The sequence below is a fragment of the Bufo bufo genome, chromosome 10 (genome assembly GCF_905171765.1).
Source record: "Bufo bufo chromosome 10, aBufBuf1.1, whole genome shotgun sequence".
NCBI classification, from domain to species: Eukaryota; Metazoa; Chordata; class Amphibia; order Anura; family Bufonidae; genus Bufo; species Bufo bufo.
In genome coordinates, this window is record NC_053398.1 from 67,019,319 (window position 1) to 67,039,226 (window position 19,908).

Genomic DNA, 19,908 nt, shown 5'->3' on the forward strand with positions numbered 1-19,908 from the left:
AGACATGAAATACATGTCAGCCAAACAGTTTCTTTTGCTATATACTGTAGCTCAAGATATTTGTCAATTTATTTATGCCACTAACCAACATACAATCTCTAAATTTAACCTGTAGTGTTCGATTTAAGGGCTTTTTACATGGGCAAATCATTAGGCAGAAAAAAAAAATAGCTTGTTCCCAGTAATTTTCATGTGTAAAGGTGCCCATCGATATGCCAACAAACGAGCAAATTCAACCGTATGGACTGTAGTTTATTCTAAAATCTGTCATTCATCCAGTTAGGTCCTGCATTGATCGGGAACAATGAGACATATAAACGAAGGATTATCCAACCATCCCCTGCTTTGCTCATTTATTGTGTAATCAGCAACACATTTACACAGGGCATAGAAAAATAGTGTGTCAGTACTTAAAACAATGCCTGAATGAACAATGTGCTTCATAACCTTAAACTATAAATAAATAGTATATATATGTGCAATTGAAATATCATGGAAACCTACAGAGGCCGCTAACTGGTTATGAGACAGATGACACAGGTTAACAAAAGAGACAGCAGGGAAGGAGAGGAAAGCTTTAAGTGACTGTCAGTAGAAACAGCTGAGTGCTGGATTATTGACTAGCTAATCTGATCCTCTTTCCATCCTGGACTCTCCCTGTTCCCTTGTTTTGACACTGGGAAAAAGGCAGATCTCTGTCTTACCAACGCCCCCCCCCCCCCTCAATCCAACCCCTCTAGGGGTAATTCAAAGGGGCTCTTAATACCCCTTTGCCTGATCCCATTTTCAAGATGGTTCTCTTCAAGACTAAATTTACCTTTCAGAAGCGGGTAAAACTAGCTCAAACTCTATGGCTTCTATCATGGATCAGTGTTCTTATAGGAAGTGTGACCTTTGGATTGGGGGTCTTCCTAAAAGTGCAGCTATGGATACACAACGAGGTGATGGACAACACTGTGGCCCATGCTGTTCCCAACACTGTTATAACAGCAGGACTTGTGGGGGCCATTCTTGGTCTGTTTGCAGGGAAAATTAGTCAGGATTCACTTGATATGGGAAAATATCCACGATGGAAACCATTCTTGCTACCTTACTTTTTCTTAACTATCCTGAGCTGTTCGCTTTGTGTGGCTGCTTTATTCCTCAGTGTTTTCATGACAGGAAGTCTAGAAGAATCTCTGAAGATAGGTTTGAGAAATGGGATCAGGTTCTACAAGGACACTGACACTCCTGGTCGTTGCTACCAGAAAAGGACAATTGACAAATTACAAATGGACTTTCAATGCTGTGGAAACAACCACTATAAAGACTGGTTTGAGGTGCAATGGATCAGCAATCGCTACCTGGACTTCTCCTCCAAGGAAGTCAAAGAGTGAGTCATAATTTCAACAAAGTTACACTTTAGCAGTAGAAAAGTGTGATATATAATGTGAGGTCCTAAAATTACAAATTACTGACTTTTTCCACTGGAACTTTTAACATCATAAGAATTTTTGGCTAAGTAGAAACTTCTGGCTCACATTTATATGCAGAATTGTTGAAAAAAAAAACCCACCATGATTATTCTTTAACATGTATAATTCGATAGAGCTATAAAATGTAATAATAATAATGATAAAATATTGTGCTTTTCTGCTTATATAATATAGGCAGAACACAAATTGTAGGTTTATACATCAAAACTTTTCTATGGGTAAAGACCTAGAGCAAATATATTAGTAAATGTTGATAGAATTATTTGCAAATGTGCTGCATCTTCCCATTCAAATTCTGAAAAGGATTCTATAAAAAATATCATGATTGTATAAAATGTTTTACATGTAACACCCTAAGGCTACCTCAACACGATACAGATTACGAGCGCGGATTTTCGTGGGGAAGAATGGCAATGTAATACAGTACCAACAAAGTGTATGAGATTAGACAAATCTCATGCACACTTTGCTTTTTCGTTCCATGAGGAAATTGACCTGCCATGCCAATTGTGAAATTTGCAGCATGTCAATTATTTGTGCAGTTCTTTTGTGCGGATTTCATCCTTTTCAATGCATGGGTAAGATCTGTGGCAAAACCATATAAAATCCACAAATAAGACTTCCCCACGGCAATTTGTACAGAATTTCTGCAAGACAGCTCACACCCGTGTGCAGGTAGCTTTATCCTCAAAGTGGAGCAATTAATGAAGCCCATTTTAAACAACGGGGGAGATTTATCAAATTGATGTAAAGTAGAACTGGCTCAGTTGCCCATAGCAACCAGACTCCTCATTTCATTTTCCAAAGGAGGTGTGAAAAATGAAAGGTGGAATCTGACTGGTTGCTATGGGCAACAAACCCAGTTCTACTTTACACCAGTTTGATAAATCTCCCCCAATATTTCCCAGATTTGCCAGCACCACTGTCATATGTGGACTAGAACAAACATTGTATCTTATCCAATTAAATCCCTCCCATTTGTTAATAGCCATATCGTTTACATATATATAAATATGTAACCACATTGACTTTCAAGTTCCTCATTTTAATGGTAGTTCCATTAGGACTGTTGATTGCCAGGAACACCAAGTCTGCTTTGTCTAGCAGCATTGCTGATGTAAATTCAGTCCTAATATTTCAATACAAGTTAGACGTGAAGCATGAGTTTTGAATGCATGTCAATGTGCAAACCAGGTGTTACTAAAATGTACAAATGAGGAAGTGGAAAAATGGCTATTCCTGCTATCTGGCAGAGAAACCCTATTGTGCAATTAGTCAATATTTGTGGACTGTTGCTATTGGAACTAAAGCAGAAACTGAACACACATCATTTGCACTCATTTTATGCTGTTCCCCCTTTTAACCTCCCTCCACTTTTTCTTTATTGTGCAGCCGCATTAAGAGCAATGTGGATGGCAGATACCTGATGGACAGTGTCCCATTTAGCTGTTGTAACCCCAACTCTCCAAGACCTTGTATCCAAATGCAGATCACCAATAACTCAGCCCACTACAGTTACAACTATCAGACGGATGAACTAAACATTTGGGTGCAGGGCTGCCGGGAAGTCTTACTATGCTACTACACTGGAATTATGGCTACAAACGGGGCGGCTGTAACATTATTTTTCCTTATACAGGTAAGGGCAAACATACACCAACATAAAACAGAAACCATAACTACCCACAGTTAATACACCGCCCTGAAGGCTCAATTTCTGACTATAATGTAAACTAAATCGTGCTGGGTTTTGTGAAACACAAAAGTAAACAGACAAAAGAGGTTCTTTTTCTATTGAATATTCTTTTTTTCTATTTTTATACTTTATATGATTACCAACCATGTAAGGCTACTTTCACACATAGCTAGCAGACTATTCCGGCAGAGGAACCGCCTAACAGAGTTCACCATATCCGGCCTGGCAGAAAAGGGCTGTACAACACCAGTGCCCACTGACTATAATGGGATCTGGCAGGGACAAAAACTAGTGCAGATATGGTGAACTCCAGCAGGCGGTTCTTCTGCCAGAAATCTTTAGCGCAGGAGTCTACTTTCACACTGACCTTTTGGCTTTTCGTTTGTGAGATCCATTCAGGGCTCTCACAAGCGGTCCAAAACGGATCAGTTTAGCACTAATGCATTGTGAATGGAAAAGGATCTGCTCAGAATGCATCAGTTTTCCTCCGTTCCATCTCCATTACGCTTTGGAGGCGGACACCAAAACGCTACTTGCAGTGTTTTGGTGTCCATCTGACGAAACTGAGCCAAACGGATCCGTTCTGACACACAATGCAAGTCAATGGGGACAGATCCATTTTCTATGACACAATAGAAAACGGATCGGATCCGTCCTCCATTGGCTTTCAATGGTGTCCAAGACGTCTTGGCTATGTTAAAGATAATACAAATGGATCCGTTCTGAACGGATGAAGACGTTTGTATTATCTGAACGGATCAGTCTGTGCAGATCCATAACGGATCCGCACCAAACGCGAGTGTGAAAGTAGCCCAAGTTGAAACATGGGTATATATTTTAGAGTCCTCACACTAAAGATGTTGGGATAATTGATCATGTACTTCCTCTTACTGACAAAGTACATAATGGGAGGCAAAAATAATGTGTAACTATTATGTTCACATTTGCATTGAAAACTGGTAGCAATTGCATCAGATTTGACTAAGGCAACATTCACACGTCCGTGGTGTGTTGCGGACCCGCAAATTGCGGGTCCGCAACACACCAGCCCGTCACCCCCATAGAAATGCCTATTCTTGTCCGCAAGCTGCGGACAAGAATAGGACATGCTCTATCTTTTTGCGGAGCTGCGGACCCAAAATCGGGGCCGCGCTCCGCAATTGCGGCTGCAGACAGCACACTGTGTGCTGTCCGCATCCATTCCGTCCCCTTAGAGAATGAATGGGTCCGCACCCATTCCGCAAAATTGCGGAAAGGATGCGGACCCATTTTGCGGACGTGTGAATGGAGCCTAAGGCCTCATGCACACGGCCGTGTTCCGCGGCCGAGAGCGGTCCGTGGTATGCCGGGCTGGATTCCTGTTTGAGAGCAGGAGCGCACGGCGTCATTGGTTGCTAAGACGCCGTGCGCTTCATGCCGCCACTACACTACAGTAATACACTCTTATAGTGTATTACTGTAGTGCAGCGGCGGAATGAACCGCACGGCGTCATAGCAACCAATGACGCCGTGCGCTCCTGCTCTCAAACAGGAATCCAGGCCGTGTTACCACAGACCGCTCTCGGCCGTGTGCATGAGGCCTAAGGCTACTTTTACACTAGCGTTTAAGTTTTACGGTATTGAGTTCCATCATAGGGGCTCAATACCGGAATAAACAGTTCAGTTTTGTCCCCATTCATTGTCAATGGGGACAACACTGAACTGAACAGACCGGAATGCTCCAAAATGCATTCCGTTCCGTTTAGTTGCATTCCCAGACCGGAGAGCAAACCGCAACATGTATTTTGCTTTCCGTCCTGGGAAACTGATCAAGGCGGATCCGTCATGACCCCTAATGCATGGGGATAATGACGGATCCGTCTTGGCTATGTTAAAGATAATACAACCAGTAACGGAAGCGTTTTTGCTGGACACTGCCGGATCCAGAAAAAACGCTAGTGTGAAAGTACCCTAAAAGAACAGCACTGCATGTAAAAGGGACATAAGATGCCAGTGGTATACAGCACTTTGTCATGGCTTACATTAGAAAAGGATGCCACAATGTAGATGTGAACAGAGATTTAAAGCAAACACCATGAAAATACAGTGCAGTCTGCAGGCAGTAAGTTATTGAGCAGGAGGAGCAGAACAGATATAAACTTTTGTGGGAAAGATCCAGTATGGCCTCATGCACACGGCCGTTGGTCATGCAAATGGCGGGTCGGCAATCCACAGCCGCCGGCCGTGTGCACCACGCATCACGGATGCGGACCCACTCACTTGAATGGGTCCGCAATTCTGGAAATGCGGAACGGAGTCAGAATACCGGAAGTACTACGGAGCGCTTCCGTGGTGTTTCTTTCCGTTGTTCTGCACCGCAAATAAATATGACATGTCATATTTTTGGGCAGTGCGGACAGACCACGGACCCATTCAAGTGGAATGGGTCCAGCCCGCTGCCCGTGCATTGGGGACCGCAATTGCGGTCCCCAATGAATGGAACTGCCGCGTGCATGCAGCCTGACTTATTTTTTATCGATCTACCATATTTTTTGTTTATCATCAGGGCCCCAAATTATCCTTGAGACTACAGGTCAGAACCCCCATATCAGACAGGCCCCCATATTAGACCTCAGATCAGAGCCCCACATCAGACCCTCAGATCAGAGCCCCACATCAGACCCCCATATGAAACAAAAAATAACTAAATAAACTTACCTTCTTCAGACGGCGCCGCCACTCTGCACATCCAGCCGCTCTTCCTGCATTCTTTGCTCTCTGTTCTTTTATGGGCCTATACTGAATAGGTCATAGTGCGCGCAATACGTCAGGACAGTGCAGTGAAGACCACGGAGTGGTGAGAACAGCAAGCGCTAGAAGTGCTTCACTCCCCGCTCCCTATGCCTACTGCATACTAGTGAGTGCTTCCATAATTGATTATAATTCGCTTTATAAGACTTTTGGGGAAAAAGTGTCTTATAAAGTAAAAAAACGTGGCTCATTCTGAGCTTTAAAGTCAAGGAGGTGGTACTATCATTGAATGACAGCTGTCTATACACAGTCATCCAGGAAAGGCTGTCAATCACTAATCAGACCTCCTATTTAACTTCAAGCCCAGAATGATCAGGAATGTAAATTAAAATATATTTTTAACTGGAATCTTTTTCCCACAGAAATGGATATCTGCTCAGCTCCTCCTGATCTACAACATGCTGCCTGCATATCAGACACCCTGTTCAAAGTGACAGGTTCCCTTTAAAACGTGCATAGCTACTGTTTTGTGAGCTATAGAAGGAAATTCATCCATGATCACCAGCTGTCTAGTGTGAAGTCTCTGCCAAATAACCTTCAACTTCCTGTTACTCTGTTAACCTGCTATTTTATCTTCTTAAAGTGGCTCTGTCACCAGGATCAACCCTATTAAACCAGGCATACTGCTTGGTAGGGCTCATCATGGTGATTGAAACAATACCTTTCTTTTGTCTGTATGCTAAACAGATGCAGAGATATCGGAGTTTTAATATGCAAATGAGAAACTTGGAGCATCCGGAGGAGGGGCTAAACCCTTGGAGCACCGCTTTGTAACACCCCCCTGTGCTTTGCACACTCCCCCCTCCCCTTGATTGACATGGCTAGACATCAGCATGCTGAGAGCAGAGCTGTGTCCTAGCATGTACATATCATATACTCTATGTAATATAGCTTCACCACATTGAGATATGCTCAGAAAGCGAATCTACATATTACTGCTTTATTCACAAGCACAACATATGATTTTAAAAGGCACCTGTAATATGTGTTAGCTTCTAAGCATATATAAAAAAAAAACATCTTCTCTATCTGAAAAGGCTATAGCTTAGTGATAAGTGCTTTGTTTTGCAGAGATCCCAGTTTGAATCTTGGGGGAGATTTAAAGGTTTTTTCTTCCACATTTAACCCATAATAAAAGTCTATATCCTCACCATATTAAGAATTTAAAAAAGCTAATAAATATTATTGGTTTCTTCATCATATACTGTGCCTGTGAATAAACTAGTAATAGGTTTGTTCCTGGGCAAAAAAGCATTATTCTCAATTTGGTAAGTCTTTACTTAAAGACTTACCAGTGAGCTATAGGACTACCATATAGAGAAGCATGTTTTTCTATGCTAACACATATTACTGGTGTCTTTATAATCATATATTGTGCTTGTTTATAAAGCATTAATATGTATATTAACTTTCTGAGCATATCTCAATGTGTGAAGCTAAAGTATATAGCTGGTACCAAACCTGACTTCGGATTGCTATTTTACAATGTTTTTAAAGACGCAGAAATGATTACCAAAGTCTTGTGCAGCTTTGGTTGAATGAATTTTGCCTACATGGAGGCAATACATTTTAATGCTATACACAGAGACAGCATTAGAACCGGTGTTCTCTAATCCAAAGCTCGATTCGCTCAACACTAATTTAGATATCACCATTGTGTTGCTAAGGATCCTTTTACACAGCCTGATTGTGGGCACAATGAGTGATGATAAAATCAGCTGGTTGGCACTCATTTAAAAGTTCTACAGGCTGATGGACAGTGGGGGACAAATGTTCGTTCCATTGATCGTTTGTTCCCTCAAAGCTTTTAATATTATGTTGGCAACACATACCCTTGTTTACACCCAGAACCCAGAATTTTCATGACTGAATAAACAAGTGCCAAACAAGCATTTGCACATTTATAAGGGACAATTATCGTGAACATGGTTAGTACGAATGTTCATTTCCAATAAATGGCTTGATCATCTCTCCATATAAAAGGATATTCAGATTATATGTTGTGAGTTACTTGGCAGCACTGTTAAAAAGTTTATTTGGATTGAGCAATCACTCCCAACTGTAACATTTACAGAAACCACATCCTGTGTTATTTAGTACTTTGTCCGAAACAGCTTTTTATCAGTTAAAAATATATATCAGACTGCGCAGTTATCAGCTGTATTGCTGTGTAGATCAGAGGAAAAACGTTTAGTTCAAGGTAGGTTTGATTTACAACACAAATCTTATCAAGTGCCCCATGCCATAGAGATCTTAAAGGGTTTTCTGGAAGTTTTTAATTCAGGTCTTAAAAGAACACTCCAAAAATTATACAATGTCTAAAGCTAGTGTAGGGCCTGAAGCAGTGGGGTATGACACACTGACTTTGTTTGGCGCTTCTTAAACACTGCCATTTGGCCCTGCCCTAACATAGTACACTGCCTGTCCCCAAAAAAAAGTCGCCACAAAAAAATAAAAAATAAATAAAGGATCACACACTAATATTTCATTAGACCGCCTTTAGCTTTGATTACGGCACGCATTCGCTGTGGCATTGTTTCGATAATGTCATCGCTTCTGCAACGTCACAAGATTTATTTCCATCCAGTGTTGCATTAGTTCTTCACCAAGATCTTGCATTGATGATGGTAGAGTCTGGACACTGTGATGGCCAATCCATGTGTCTCATGCTCTCTGAACCACTCTTTTCACAATTTGAGCCCGATGAATCCTGCCATTGTCATCTTGGAATATGCCCGTGCCATCAGGGAAAAAAAATAAAAATCCATTGATGGAATAACCTGGTCAATCAGTATGTTCAGGTAGTCAGCTGCCCTCATTCTTGGAGCACATACTGTTGCTGAACCTAGACCTGACCAACTGCAGTTCTAGGTTGTACAGTAGGCACCAGGCATGATGGGTGCATCACTTCATCTGCCTCTCTTCTTACCCTGATGCGCCCATCACTCTGGAACAGGGTAAATCTAGACTCATCAGACCACATGACCTTCTTCCATTGCTCCAGAGTCCAATCTTTATGCTCCCTAGCAAATTGAAGCCTTTTTTTCTGGTTTGTCTCACTGATTAGTGGTTTTCTTACGGCTACACAGCTGTTCAGTCCCAATCCCTTGAGTTCCCTTCGCATTGTGCATGTGGAAATGCTCTTACTTTCACTATTAAACATAGCCCTGGATTTTTTTTGGGGGGGGGATGACGTGATGATGTCGCGCTCGCCTCTCCTCCCCGATGCTTGGCTGCCTCGCTGACCGCTGATTGCGGTGTCTCCTAAGCCCGTGTGAAATACCAATGGTTGCCGATGTTTTGGGGTGATATCCTGGCGCCTCTGGATGGTTTCTGCTGCTGCTGCATGTGGTGTGCTCCGGTGGCTGTTCCTCTGGCCGTTCCTCTCTGGTCTTCCGGATCCTTCGCCCCTCCTGCAACTTGCGATCTGCCTGATAACCCCGGGGTGTGTCCCCCTTGTTCTCTCCAGCCAGGCTTCTTAACAGTGAACTGAAGACTGGTGAGATTGTTCCTTATTTCTCCTCCCATTAACATAAATTGAGTAACCAACTAATCCTCTAACCAGCTAACCTTTTCAATTTTAAGGACATTTATGCAGCCTCAACTTACATCCATACTCTATATGGGATATTGTACCCATAGGAATTGAGGTACTCTGTCCAAAAAAAACAAAAACGAACTGTTTGTGGGGAGAGAGAGGCGGTTGGTGAGGAAAATTTTATAGAGGAGAGAGACAAGCGGGAAAAAAAAAAAAAAGGAAAACCAAGGGGGAAGGAGAGAAAGAGAAAAAAAAGACAGGCAAAAAAGGGAGAAGGAGAAACAACAAAGAAAAAAAAAAAAAGAGAAAAAAAAAATAGGGGGAATGGCACCGAAGGCCAGTAGGCGTTCTGTGGACCTTTCTGGTCAGAAACCGACTATTAAACCCTCTGAAGGAGGGAAAATAGACCAGTTAATACCAGAGGTGGGCAAAAGGATACCAGCTCTAAAAAAAATTATAATCCCGAACTGATGGAACTTGAATTACAAAAAGCTCCTGGGTATCCCCAAGGGGAGGAGGGAATAGATGGAGAAGGTGTAACCAACCCTAACCCCTCGCCGTTAAAAGAAATTCTTCTGGCAGTAAAACAGAATGGGGACCTAATACAGGCTATTAACAACTCAGCTTGGCGCAATTCAAGTCGATGTGGGACTGATTAGAGATGATCTGTCTAAAATCCGAGATAGAGTCAATAAGGTGGAGAGCTCTATGGCTACTATACAGAATGAATACAAAGAAATAAATACTGAGATGTCCACGTTAAAGACAGATTTTAATCGCCTTAAAAAAAAGGTGGTGGATCACGAAGGTACAATGTAAGAATCCTGGGGATCCCAGAGGGCGCGGAAGATAAGAACCCTACTCAATTCATACAGGCGATGATTCTTGAAAATTTTGGGAGGGAGCACTTTTCGCCCTTGTTTCTAGTAGAAAGAGTCCATCGGGTCCCAGGTGGTAAATGAATCCCTGGGAGACAACCACGGACACTCCTCGTTAAAATGCTGGCTTCAAGAGACAGAGATATAGTACTAAGACGGGCGAGGGAATGTCCCCCTGTTTTATATGATGGAAATAGACTGCCCTTTTTCCCGGATTTTTCCAAAGATGTCCAAGAAAAGAGACGCTTGTTTATTACTGTCAAAAAGAGACTAAGAGAAAGGGATATTAAATACTCACTTGTCTTCCCAGCCAAACTCCGGATTATTTTCAATGATACGACTTTTTTTTTTGATACACCAGAGAAAGCTGCGGAGTGGCTTGAACGAAACAATATACGATCTAACTGCTCAAGGTTTTGTCGGGATCAATAGCTGGCAGATTATGCTTTATATTGTTCCCTTTCTTTGGTTAACTAGCGGTGAGGTGTCGAGCAGAGGGGTGGGGGGGGATGGTCATAGGCGAGGGATCTGCTGTTTTATGCGGTGGATTAATTGGATTGGGGGGTTGGATGGGGGCTGTGATGTGTCTAGGGTGGGGAAGAGTTGTGTGTGTGTTTTTTTTTTTTATAATGTCAATCAGAATTCTTACCTGGAATGTCAGGGGCCTGGGGGATAGAAGAAAAAGACAAGCGGTTTTTGATTTGATGCGTTCACATCTCCCAGCTATTATATGTTTGATAGAAACACATCTTACGGGGGAGACCTCCAGGGTCGTCACCAGGGGCTGGGCTGCGCACACGTACCATTCTACCTTCTCTAGTCATTCTAGGGGAGTGACTGTTTTTATTCATAGAACGATTGATTTTATGTGTGAGGCAGCCTCTGTTGATCACCAGGGGAGATTTGTCTTCCTATATTGTAAGCTGGCGGGGAAGATGTGTATTCTGGCCTTTGTCTATATTTCACCACCATTTTCTTTCTTAGTACTTAACTCTTTGCTAAAATTTATGGATAAATGGCCAGAATGTCCTACATTGATTATGGGAGACTTCAATTGTGTCATCAATCCCGCGGACGACAGGGTCTCTATTGGTGTCAAGGGGGACGCCTCTGTTCAGGGGTCCCCCTTGGCACGTTTCTGTTTGGAGGCCGGGTTCGAGGATGTTTGGGGAAGTCTGGAACAGGGGAGGTCTTCTCATGCATTAGTAAATTAGGTAGATCTATGTCCAAAATAGACCATGCTTTGATTAATAAAAAATATCTGTGATATGTAAAACGAATGAGGTACGAGACTAGGTCACTCTCGGACCATCTGCCCCTACTCCTCGAACTCTGCCTGACCCAGGATAAACAAATAAGGAGGTCTCCATTTAGACTTAAACCCTATTGGTTATCAGTAATAAAAAATCATGAAATAATACAAAAGGAAATTAACCAATTTTGGGAGGCAAATTATACCTCAGCAAAAACCCAAGTAGTATGGGACACTTTTAAGGACTATATGAGGGGAATAATGGTTAGTAATATTGCTAACCTGAGAAAGGAGTACGGGGAAAAGGAGGGAAACTTAAAAGAAGAAGCTTCCTTAGCTACACAATCTTACTATATAAATAGGACAGAGGAAAATAGGGAAACCATGCAGAAAACCACACAAGTATATTCCAATTTCCTGCTGGAGAAGGCCCAACAGAGTTTATTCTTTAAGGGCCAAAAATACTTTACTGAATCGGGGCGTCCGGGGAAACTTCCATCTAGAGTGATCTCGAGTCAGGAACCCAAGAAAAATATAGACAATACCCGATTGGCTAATGGGAGGATAGTTGTTGGACAAAATTCTATAGAGAAAGTTTTCTTGGACTACTTTTCAGAACTTTAAAGAGCTGATTGTAGGATTACGGATGAAATGATGGATGTCTATCTTGACGGCATTATTTTCCCTACTATTACCTCGGCTCAAAGGAGGGTACTTGAGGCTGATTTCTCAATTCAGGAGCTTGAAGGGGCAATTAAACTTTGCTCGGGTAACTCCACCCCCGGCTCAGATGGACTCCCATATGAATTTTATAGTAAATACAGTATAAGGAGGTTATCTTTCCCAAATTGTTGGGGGTCTTTGCTGAGTCGGTGGAGGGGGGGACCCTACCGGGTTCAATGTCGGAAGCTGTAATAATATTAATTCCAAAAAAAGGTAAGGACCCCACAGAACTGGGATCCTACAGACCGATTTCATTGTTGAATGCGGACGTAAAGCTCCTCGCAAGGATTTTGGCCACAAGACTCTCTGGAGTCATCTTCTCCATTGTCCATCCGGACCAGAACGGTTTTATCCCAAATAAGGGCACTCACCATAATCTTCATCGGCTTTTCGCTAATATACAGGCCCCTGGGGGGGTCTGCTCACTCCATCCTGTCACTGGATGCCTCTAAGGCCTTTGACAGGGTGGAGTGGCGATTCCTGTGGAGGGTCCTGGCCAGGATGGGCTTTGGGGAGAGATTCATAAATATGATTAAACTATTGTATAGATCCCCCACGGCTAAGTTGAGTCTCAACGGGCGCCTTACTACCAGTTTTGATTTAAATAGAGGTACTCGCCAGGGCTGCCCATTGTCACCACTCCTATTTGATATTTATATTGAGCCTCTGGCTCTGGCTATTAGGCAGGACACTCAAATTAAAGGATTTGGAATACAAGTCGTGGAGGATCGGATTTCCCTATATGTCCTTTTTTTTTTTTATAGATACAGAAATAACTGCCACAAGAATTTTCCGGATGGTTAAACTATTTGGTGAGGTATCAGGCCTAGATATAAACTGGTCGAAGACAATTCTGATGCCAATAGATCCGTTCCCCCAAAAGGAGTCCTTGATAACCCAGCTAGATGTTGCTGACACTTTTCAATACTTGGGTATGATGATATCTCCCAAGGTTGAAAATTGTGTACAACTCAATTTGATCCCATTGATAACAAAAATTAGGGCAAAAATATGGACTTGGCTGAGACTTTCTTTATCTAGGGCAGATCGACTTTCACTGGTCAAAATGGTGATTCTACCTCAAATCCTCTATGTTCTTAGGAACATACCTACCTGGATAGAGGATAAATATTTTAAACTTATGGAAAGAATAATAAATTATTTAGTTTGGGGAAGAAAACGTGTGAGACTCAAATTGGAATACTTGTATAAACCTTTGGAACAGGGGGGTATAAACCTTCCTTGTTTCAAAGGTTATTTTATTGCTGCTCAGCTATGGATGTGTTATGAATGGCAAAATAGTACATTTTTGAGTAGGTTAGTGAGAAGCTCCTCGCATAATAATATATTTACGCTTCTGGAATCCGGCCTACTGATTAATAGAGACCGGGGCCATAAAGAGACTACAAAATCACTACTGAAAATCTGGGCTACTACTAGAGGATGGTTGGGGTGAAGGGATCACTTACATTCACGCCTCTTTGGCACAATATTCATTTACAGAGTTTAGAGGGTATAGCTACGGATGAATTTTGGCAAAAGAATGGGATCTTTTATATCACACAGGTTGTTAAGAATAGAGAGATTAAGTCGTTTGTGGAACTATCACATAATATAGTGAACCTCTCTTGGTTCAGGTATTTTCAGCTTCGGTCAGCACTTTTTAGTTTGAATGACAAATCACTGTTAGAAATAGATAATACTTCCCTGCTAAATGGGTGGCTAGGGAAGATATCACAAAGAATGAAGATTTCCAATATATATAAACTATTACTTAAATCACGTTTTGGAGAGACACAATCGCCGGGACAAAGGGCCTGGGAGATGGATTGCCCAAATATACAATCGGTAGGGTGGGGAAGCATTTTTACTAATTTTGATTTACTATCTCAACTTTAATCATGTTTTAATACAGTTTAATATTTATCATAGATTATATGTTACCCCCACCTGGTTAAACAAGTGTGGATTAAGAGACACCTCCAAATGTCCTCAATGTGATACTGTAGGTGCGGATTATCTGCACATGATCTGGGCCTGTCCAGAACTTGGAGCTTACTGGAACGGTATTAATAATCTTCTTACTCATAAATTGAAAATATGGATTCCTCTTGAGCCACAATTGTTCTTACTGAATGACTTTTCGTTAATAGGTAGCCATAAATATCAAGATTCTGTTAGGTAGAACACTATTATTGGCCAGAGTTCTGATTAGTCGGAGCTGGTTTGCACGCCATACTCCAGAGGTAAACAACTGGATAAACTTGGTTAATAAGGTTAAAAACGACGAACGGATTCTCTATAAGCAGAGAGATGCACTAGAGAAATGGACTAAGATATGGGATGACTGGAAGTGTTGACTTAATTGTATCTGTATCTATAATTTTATTTTTTTCCTCTTCCCTTCCCCTTCAGGGGTGGAGGGGCGGGTTGGGGGTAAAACGGCATTAATTATATTAAGCTTGAATATCTTGTGTGTATTTGTTTTGTATATCAATAAAGAAATTGAAATAAAAAAAACATAGCCCTGAGTTCTGTTGTTTTTCTTCGATTTGATTTCACCAAACGTTTGTGATCGCCGATCACGATCATTCAGGATTTTTTTCCCGCCACATTTCTTCATCGAATACGATGGGTTCCCTTTTATCCTTCCAGTTTTAAATAATGAGTTGGATAGTTCTTAATCCAATTTTAGTAGTTTCTGCAGTCTCCTTAGATGTTTTCTCTGCTTGATGCATGCCAATGATTTGACCCTTCTCAAACAGACTAACATCTTTTCCACGACCACGAGATGTGTCTTTCGACATGGTTGTTTAAGAAATGAGAAGCAACTCATTGCACCAGTTGGGGTTAAATAACTTGTTGCCAGCTGAAAGATAATTGCCCATGCAGTAATTATCCAATAGGAGGCTCATACCTATTTGCTTAGTTAAATCCAAGTGGCGACTTTTTTTTTGGACACGCAGTGTATACCTGTGTTGCTGGGAGTGTTCCTACCTATTTTTTTTTTTAGAAAGGACTTATCAATAGACTGCTTAGTTTTCCTGTGACATAGAGACTTTATTCACCCGGCATTACTGCTTTACTTTCATAACAGTATGTGGCACACATTCAGACTACAGATATTTTCATGCTGCAGTACTCGGAGTACATATTGTTCAAATCAACTAAACGATAAGACTAGTCTTAGTGTGCCAAATCTGTAAACTGGAAAGAACGCTTAAAGAACCACTTTGTAAAACAAATACAGAACTCTTACAGGTACATTACAATTATGATACAAATGTACAATACTCAGGTTCAATTATCATTATAGTATATATTGAACAATATTGTATATAATGTATATTACTCAACATGACTGTGGATCATCTCTCTTTTCAGGGATCTGTCCTGGTAAGCATGCGCCTCCTGCAGACATCCATGGATAAGATAACAGGTGTGGAGGATTTGGAGACAGATTCGGAAGGATTTCTTTTGGAGAAAGGTGTAGGGGAGACCATTAACAGTGGTCTGGAGAAAACCAAAGCCCTCTTCAAGTCCAGTTCTGGGGAGGCAGGGGGTGGAGAGGCTGCAGCCAGCTAAATGGAGCATTAATGTGTAGACAGGGGCAGAGTTGGTATAGAGTTAGACTATAGAGATAACATGAGGCTGCTTAAATAATTACTTACCCTATGAATAAAAGACCAAAAAAATCCCTCCTCTTATATGAGATGTGGGAGGCATATTTGAAGGTTATAATGAGATTTTGGAGAAGTGTCCACCCAGTTGTAGCTGCCAAAATGTAGACTCAGCAGACAAAATAAAAAAAATAAAGGACTGCAATACACTGTCTTGTGCTGTGGTGGGAGAGGGTGGTTGTGACAACCACACAGAGTGGCAAACTATTCCTCCTATGAAAGGAGCAGTGGAAATGGATCCCATAGAGGGAATAGCGATGAAGATTTCCACAGCAAAGCTTTATCCTTCTGCCCTCTATAGGATCTGCTCATGTAGTATGTAAAAACAAAGTGAAAACTGTAAACCACATAAAATGTCTTGTGTGAACCTGAGAAAACACGTGAAGTAAATATGCAGAGCACATGATAGCATGCATGCTGGAAACAAATAAAAGCCACAAGATGTTATGTTGTAAAATGTTTATTTGCTGGGTCAACCCACAAACCCCACATAAATGTTAAATAGAAATAAAATAAAATAATCACATGAACAGCATAAAATCGAAGACACTGAATAAATTATAGAAACATCTATACAAAATTAACAATAAGTCTTTGGAGAACATGTATGTCTAAATAACATTAATATTGCATGAACAACAGAGTCAGAATTTTATTCCTAACTGAAATGGAATGTATTATTCACAAACAGTTTGGGCAGGGAGGAAACCAACACAGACGCCTTATTTATGTCATGTTGCCCTATTCACACTACACATCAATTATACCCACCAAAAAGGCTAATAGTGGACCGAAGCATAGAGCGTACATGTGAGAATTCGGTCCCTCTCATCCACTCGTCACAAGGTCTCATGTCAGCAATTTACCACTGTAAAAGTGGGAAAGCCAATAGCAGTGCCTACACTGACTGAAAGGACTTGCTGAGGAGCGGCTAATCACATTTTCAGGGGATCCTATAATAAATTACCTCACCTTTAGGTAAATCATGGAGTCTTATGGTTCATGCACACGACTGTAGCCTGTTTTGCGGTCCACAAATTGAGGATCCGTAAAACACAGATACTGGCTGTGTGCATTATGCATTTTGCGGAATAGAATGTCCAGCTCATAATAGAACAGTCCTATCATCCTATGCTTGTCTGTAATGCAGACAAGAACAGGACATGTTCTATATTTTTGCGAATGGCACGGCGTGCTGTCCACATCTTTTGCGGCCCCCATTGAAAAATATGTTGGTGTGCATGTGCCCTTTTTCACACAGTGATTTCCATCAGAAATCTTTAGCCAAAACCAGGTGCGCCTCTAAATACAGAACAGGTGCAGATTATTCCCTTATACCTGATGTGTGCAGTCTTCACTCCTTGTTTTGGCTCACAATCATTGATGGAAATCACTGACCAAAACAGTGACATGTGAATAAGGCCTTACAGTTGTCCTAACATGTCCAAGTCAGCAGCACATAATTCAGTTTATGGAAGGATGGCGTAAGATGGCACATTGCTGGAATGGTGTTAAAATTCGTCATAACCCTCCAATCCATGACAGAAAACTATAAATGTATTAGATGTTAAAGGCTTATACAGTTGCAAGAAAAAGTATGTGAACCCTTTGGAATGATATGGATTTCTGCACAAATTGGTCATAAAATGTGATCTGATCTTCATCTAAGTCACAACAATAGACAATCACAGTCTGCTTAAACTAATAACACACTAAGAATTCAATGTTACAATGTTTTTATTGAACACACCATGTAAATATTCACAGTGCAGGTGGAAAAAGTATGTGAACCCCTAAACTAATGACATATCCGTGAGCTAATTGGAGTGAGGTGTCAGCCAACTGGAGTCCAATCAATGAGATGAGATTGGAGGTGTTGGTTACAGCTGCCCTGCCCTATAAAAAACGCACACCAGTTCTGGGTTTGCTTTTCACAAGAAGCATTGCCTGATGTGAATGATGCCTCGCACAAAAGAGCTCTCAGAAGACCCACGATTAAGAATTGTTGACTTGAATAAAGCTAGAAAGGGTTATAAAAGTATCTCCAAAAGCCTTGCTGTTCATCAGTCCACGGTAAGACAAATTGTCTATAAATGGAGAAAGTTCAGCACTGCTGCTACTCTCCCTAGGAGTGTCTATCCTGTAAAGATGACTGAAAGAGCACAGCGCAGACTGCTCAATGAGGTGAAAAAGAATCCTAGAGTGTCAGCTAAAGACTTACAAAAGTCTCTGGCATATGCTAACATCCCTGTTAGCGAATCTACGATACGTAAAACACTAAACAAGAATGGATTTCAGGGGAGGATACCACAGAGGAAGCCACTGCTGTCCAAAAAAAACACTGCTGCATGTTTACAGTTTGCACAAGAGCACCTCCTCCACAGCAGTACTGGCAAAATATTCTGTGGACAGATGAAACCAAAGTTGAGTTGTTTGGAAGAAACACACAATACTATGTGTGGAGAAAAAGAGGCACAGCACACCAACATCAAAACCTCATCCCAACTGTGAAGTATGGTGGCGGGGGCATCATGGTTTGGGGCTGCTTTGCTGCGTCAGGGCCTGGACGGATTGCTATAATCAAAAGGAAAAATGAATTCCCAAGTTTATCAAGACATTTTGCAGGAGAACTTAAGGCCATCTGTCCACCAGCTGAAGCTCAACAGAAGATGGGTGTTGCAACAGGACAATGACCCAAAGCATAGAAGTAAAACAACAGAATGACTTAAATAGAAGAAAATACACCTTCTGGAGTAGCCCAGTCAGAGTCCTGACCTCAACCCGATTGAGATGCTGTGGCATGACCTCAAGAAAGCAATTTACACCAGACATCCCAAGAATATTGCTGAACTGAAACAGTTCTGTAAAGAGGAATGGTCAAGAATTACTCCTGACCGTTGTGCACATCTGATCTGCAACTACAGGAAACGTTTGGTTGAAGTTATTGCTGCCAAAGGAGGTTCAACCAGTTATTATGGTGTGTTCAATAAAAACATGGTGACATTTAAATCTGTGTGTGTTATTAGTTTAAGCAGACTGTGATTGTCTATTGTTGTGACTTAAAATGTGATCTGATCTTCATCTATGACCAATTTGTGCAGAAATCCATATAATTCCAAAGGGTTCACATACTTTTTTTTTGCAACTGTACATGTATGATGCAAATGGTAGCACAGAGCGCAGTCTGACAAAGGTGAGAGATCATACCACTGTCCAGCCTATGGACTCACGCACATGTGCTGTATTATGTCTCCATTTTATAAAGAGCCACGTGTACCTAAAGCATTTACTGTACTTCTGTATCTCGAGTTTCATACGGAGACATACAAAACTTTTTCTGTTGGATTTTACACGATCAGCATATTCTAGTCAATGGCTAACTATATGGCTTCTGCAGAAAGCAAATCAGCCAGACTGACTGTATTAGATTATAGGATCTAGCAGACAACTGTCGGGAGGGCAGCGTTCCTTCCGGGCAATCACCTGCTCGTTAGCAGAGGAGACTGCTTCTATTACATGCAGTGATCACTAATGCCATTGCTCATCCCCATATTGACTAGTTGTTTGCCGGCAGCAAACTGCTATTAGACAGCATGATCTGCTGCCAGCAAACAAGGATTTGTAGGCATAGAGTGACCACGCACATTTTTTCAAAATCGCATTACAAAAGCTCTAACTTATGTTTTTTTCATCAATGTACCTTTATGAGGGTTTATTTTTTGCTTTTGTTTTTAATGCACCATTTTGGATACATATAATCAGTGATTAAAACCAGCTATCTAGCCTAAACCCCCTTTGTTTAAGTCAGTAAAAAGGCATATTGGTGGTCACTAAGGGGTTAAAAATCTGGACTGACCGATGAATGAGAGTTTGCTC

General features: G+C 41.4%; 1 protein-coding gene across 2 annotated transcripts; it reads left to right on the top strand.

Moving 5' to 3' along the window:
• The first annotated feature begins 791 nt into the window (after positions 1–791).
• Positions 792–16,442, top strand: ROM1 (retinal outer segment membrane protein 1). 2 transcript variants are annotated; one of them, XM_040409695.1, is made up of 3 exons: positions 792–1,372; positions 2,868–3,114; positions 15,737–16,442. In XM_040409695.1, the coding sequence occupies exons 1-3, from the start codon at positions 792–794 to the stop codon at positions 15,935–15,937; spliced, it is 1,029 nt and encodes a 342-aa protein (XP_040265629.1). In that variant the 3' UTR covers positions 15,938–16,442. The 2 variants fall into 2 exon arrangements, with proteins under 2 accessions (XP_040265629.1, XP_040265630.1); XM_040409696.1 differs by lacking the exon at positions 15,737–16,442 and adding an exon at positions 6,324–6,449.
• Positions 16,443–19,908: the final 3,466 nt, after the last annotated feature.

Excerpts from the sequence above, each read along its gene's own strand:
- ROM1 (XM_040409695.1), top strand. The coding sequence starts at position 792 with ATGGTTCTCTTCAAGACTAAATTTACCTTTCAGAAGCGGGTAAAACTA. Across the intron at positions 1,373-2,867 it reads TCCTCCAAGGAAGTCAAAGA|CCGCATTAAGAGCAATGTGG; the intron begins GTGAGTCATAAT and ends TTTATTGTGCAG. Across the intron at positions 3,115-15,736 it reads CATTATTTTTCCTTATACAG|GGATCTGTCCTGGTAAGCAT; the intron begins GTAAGGGCAAAC and ends CTCTCTTTTCAG.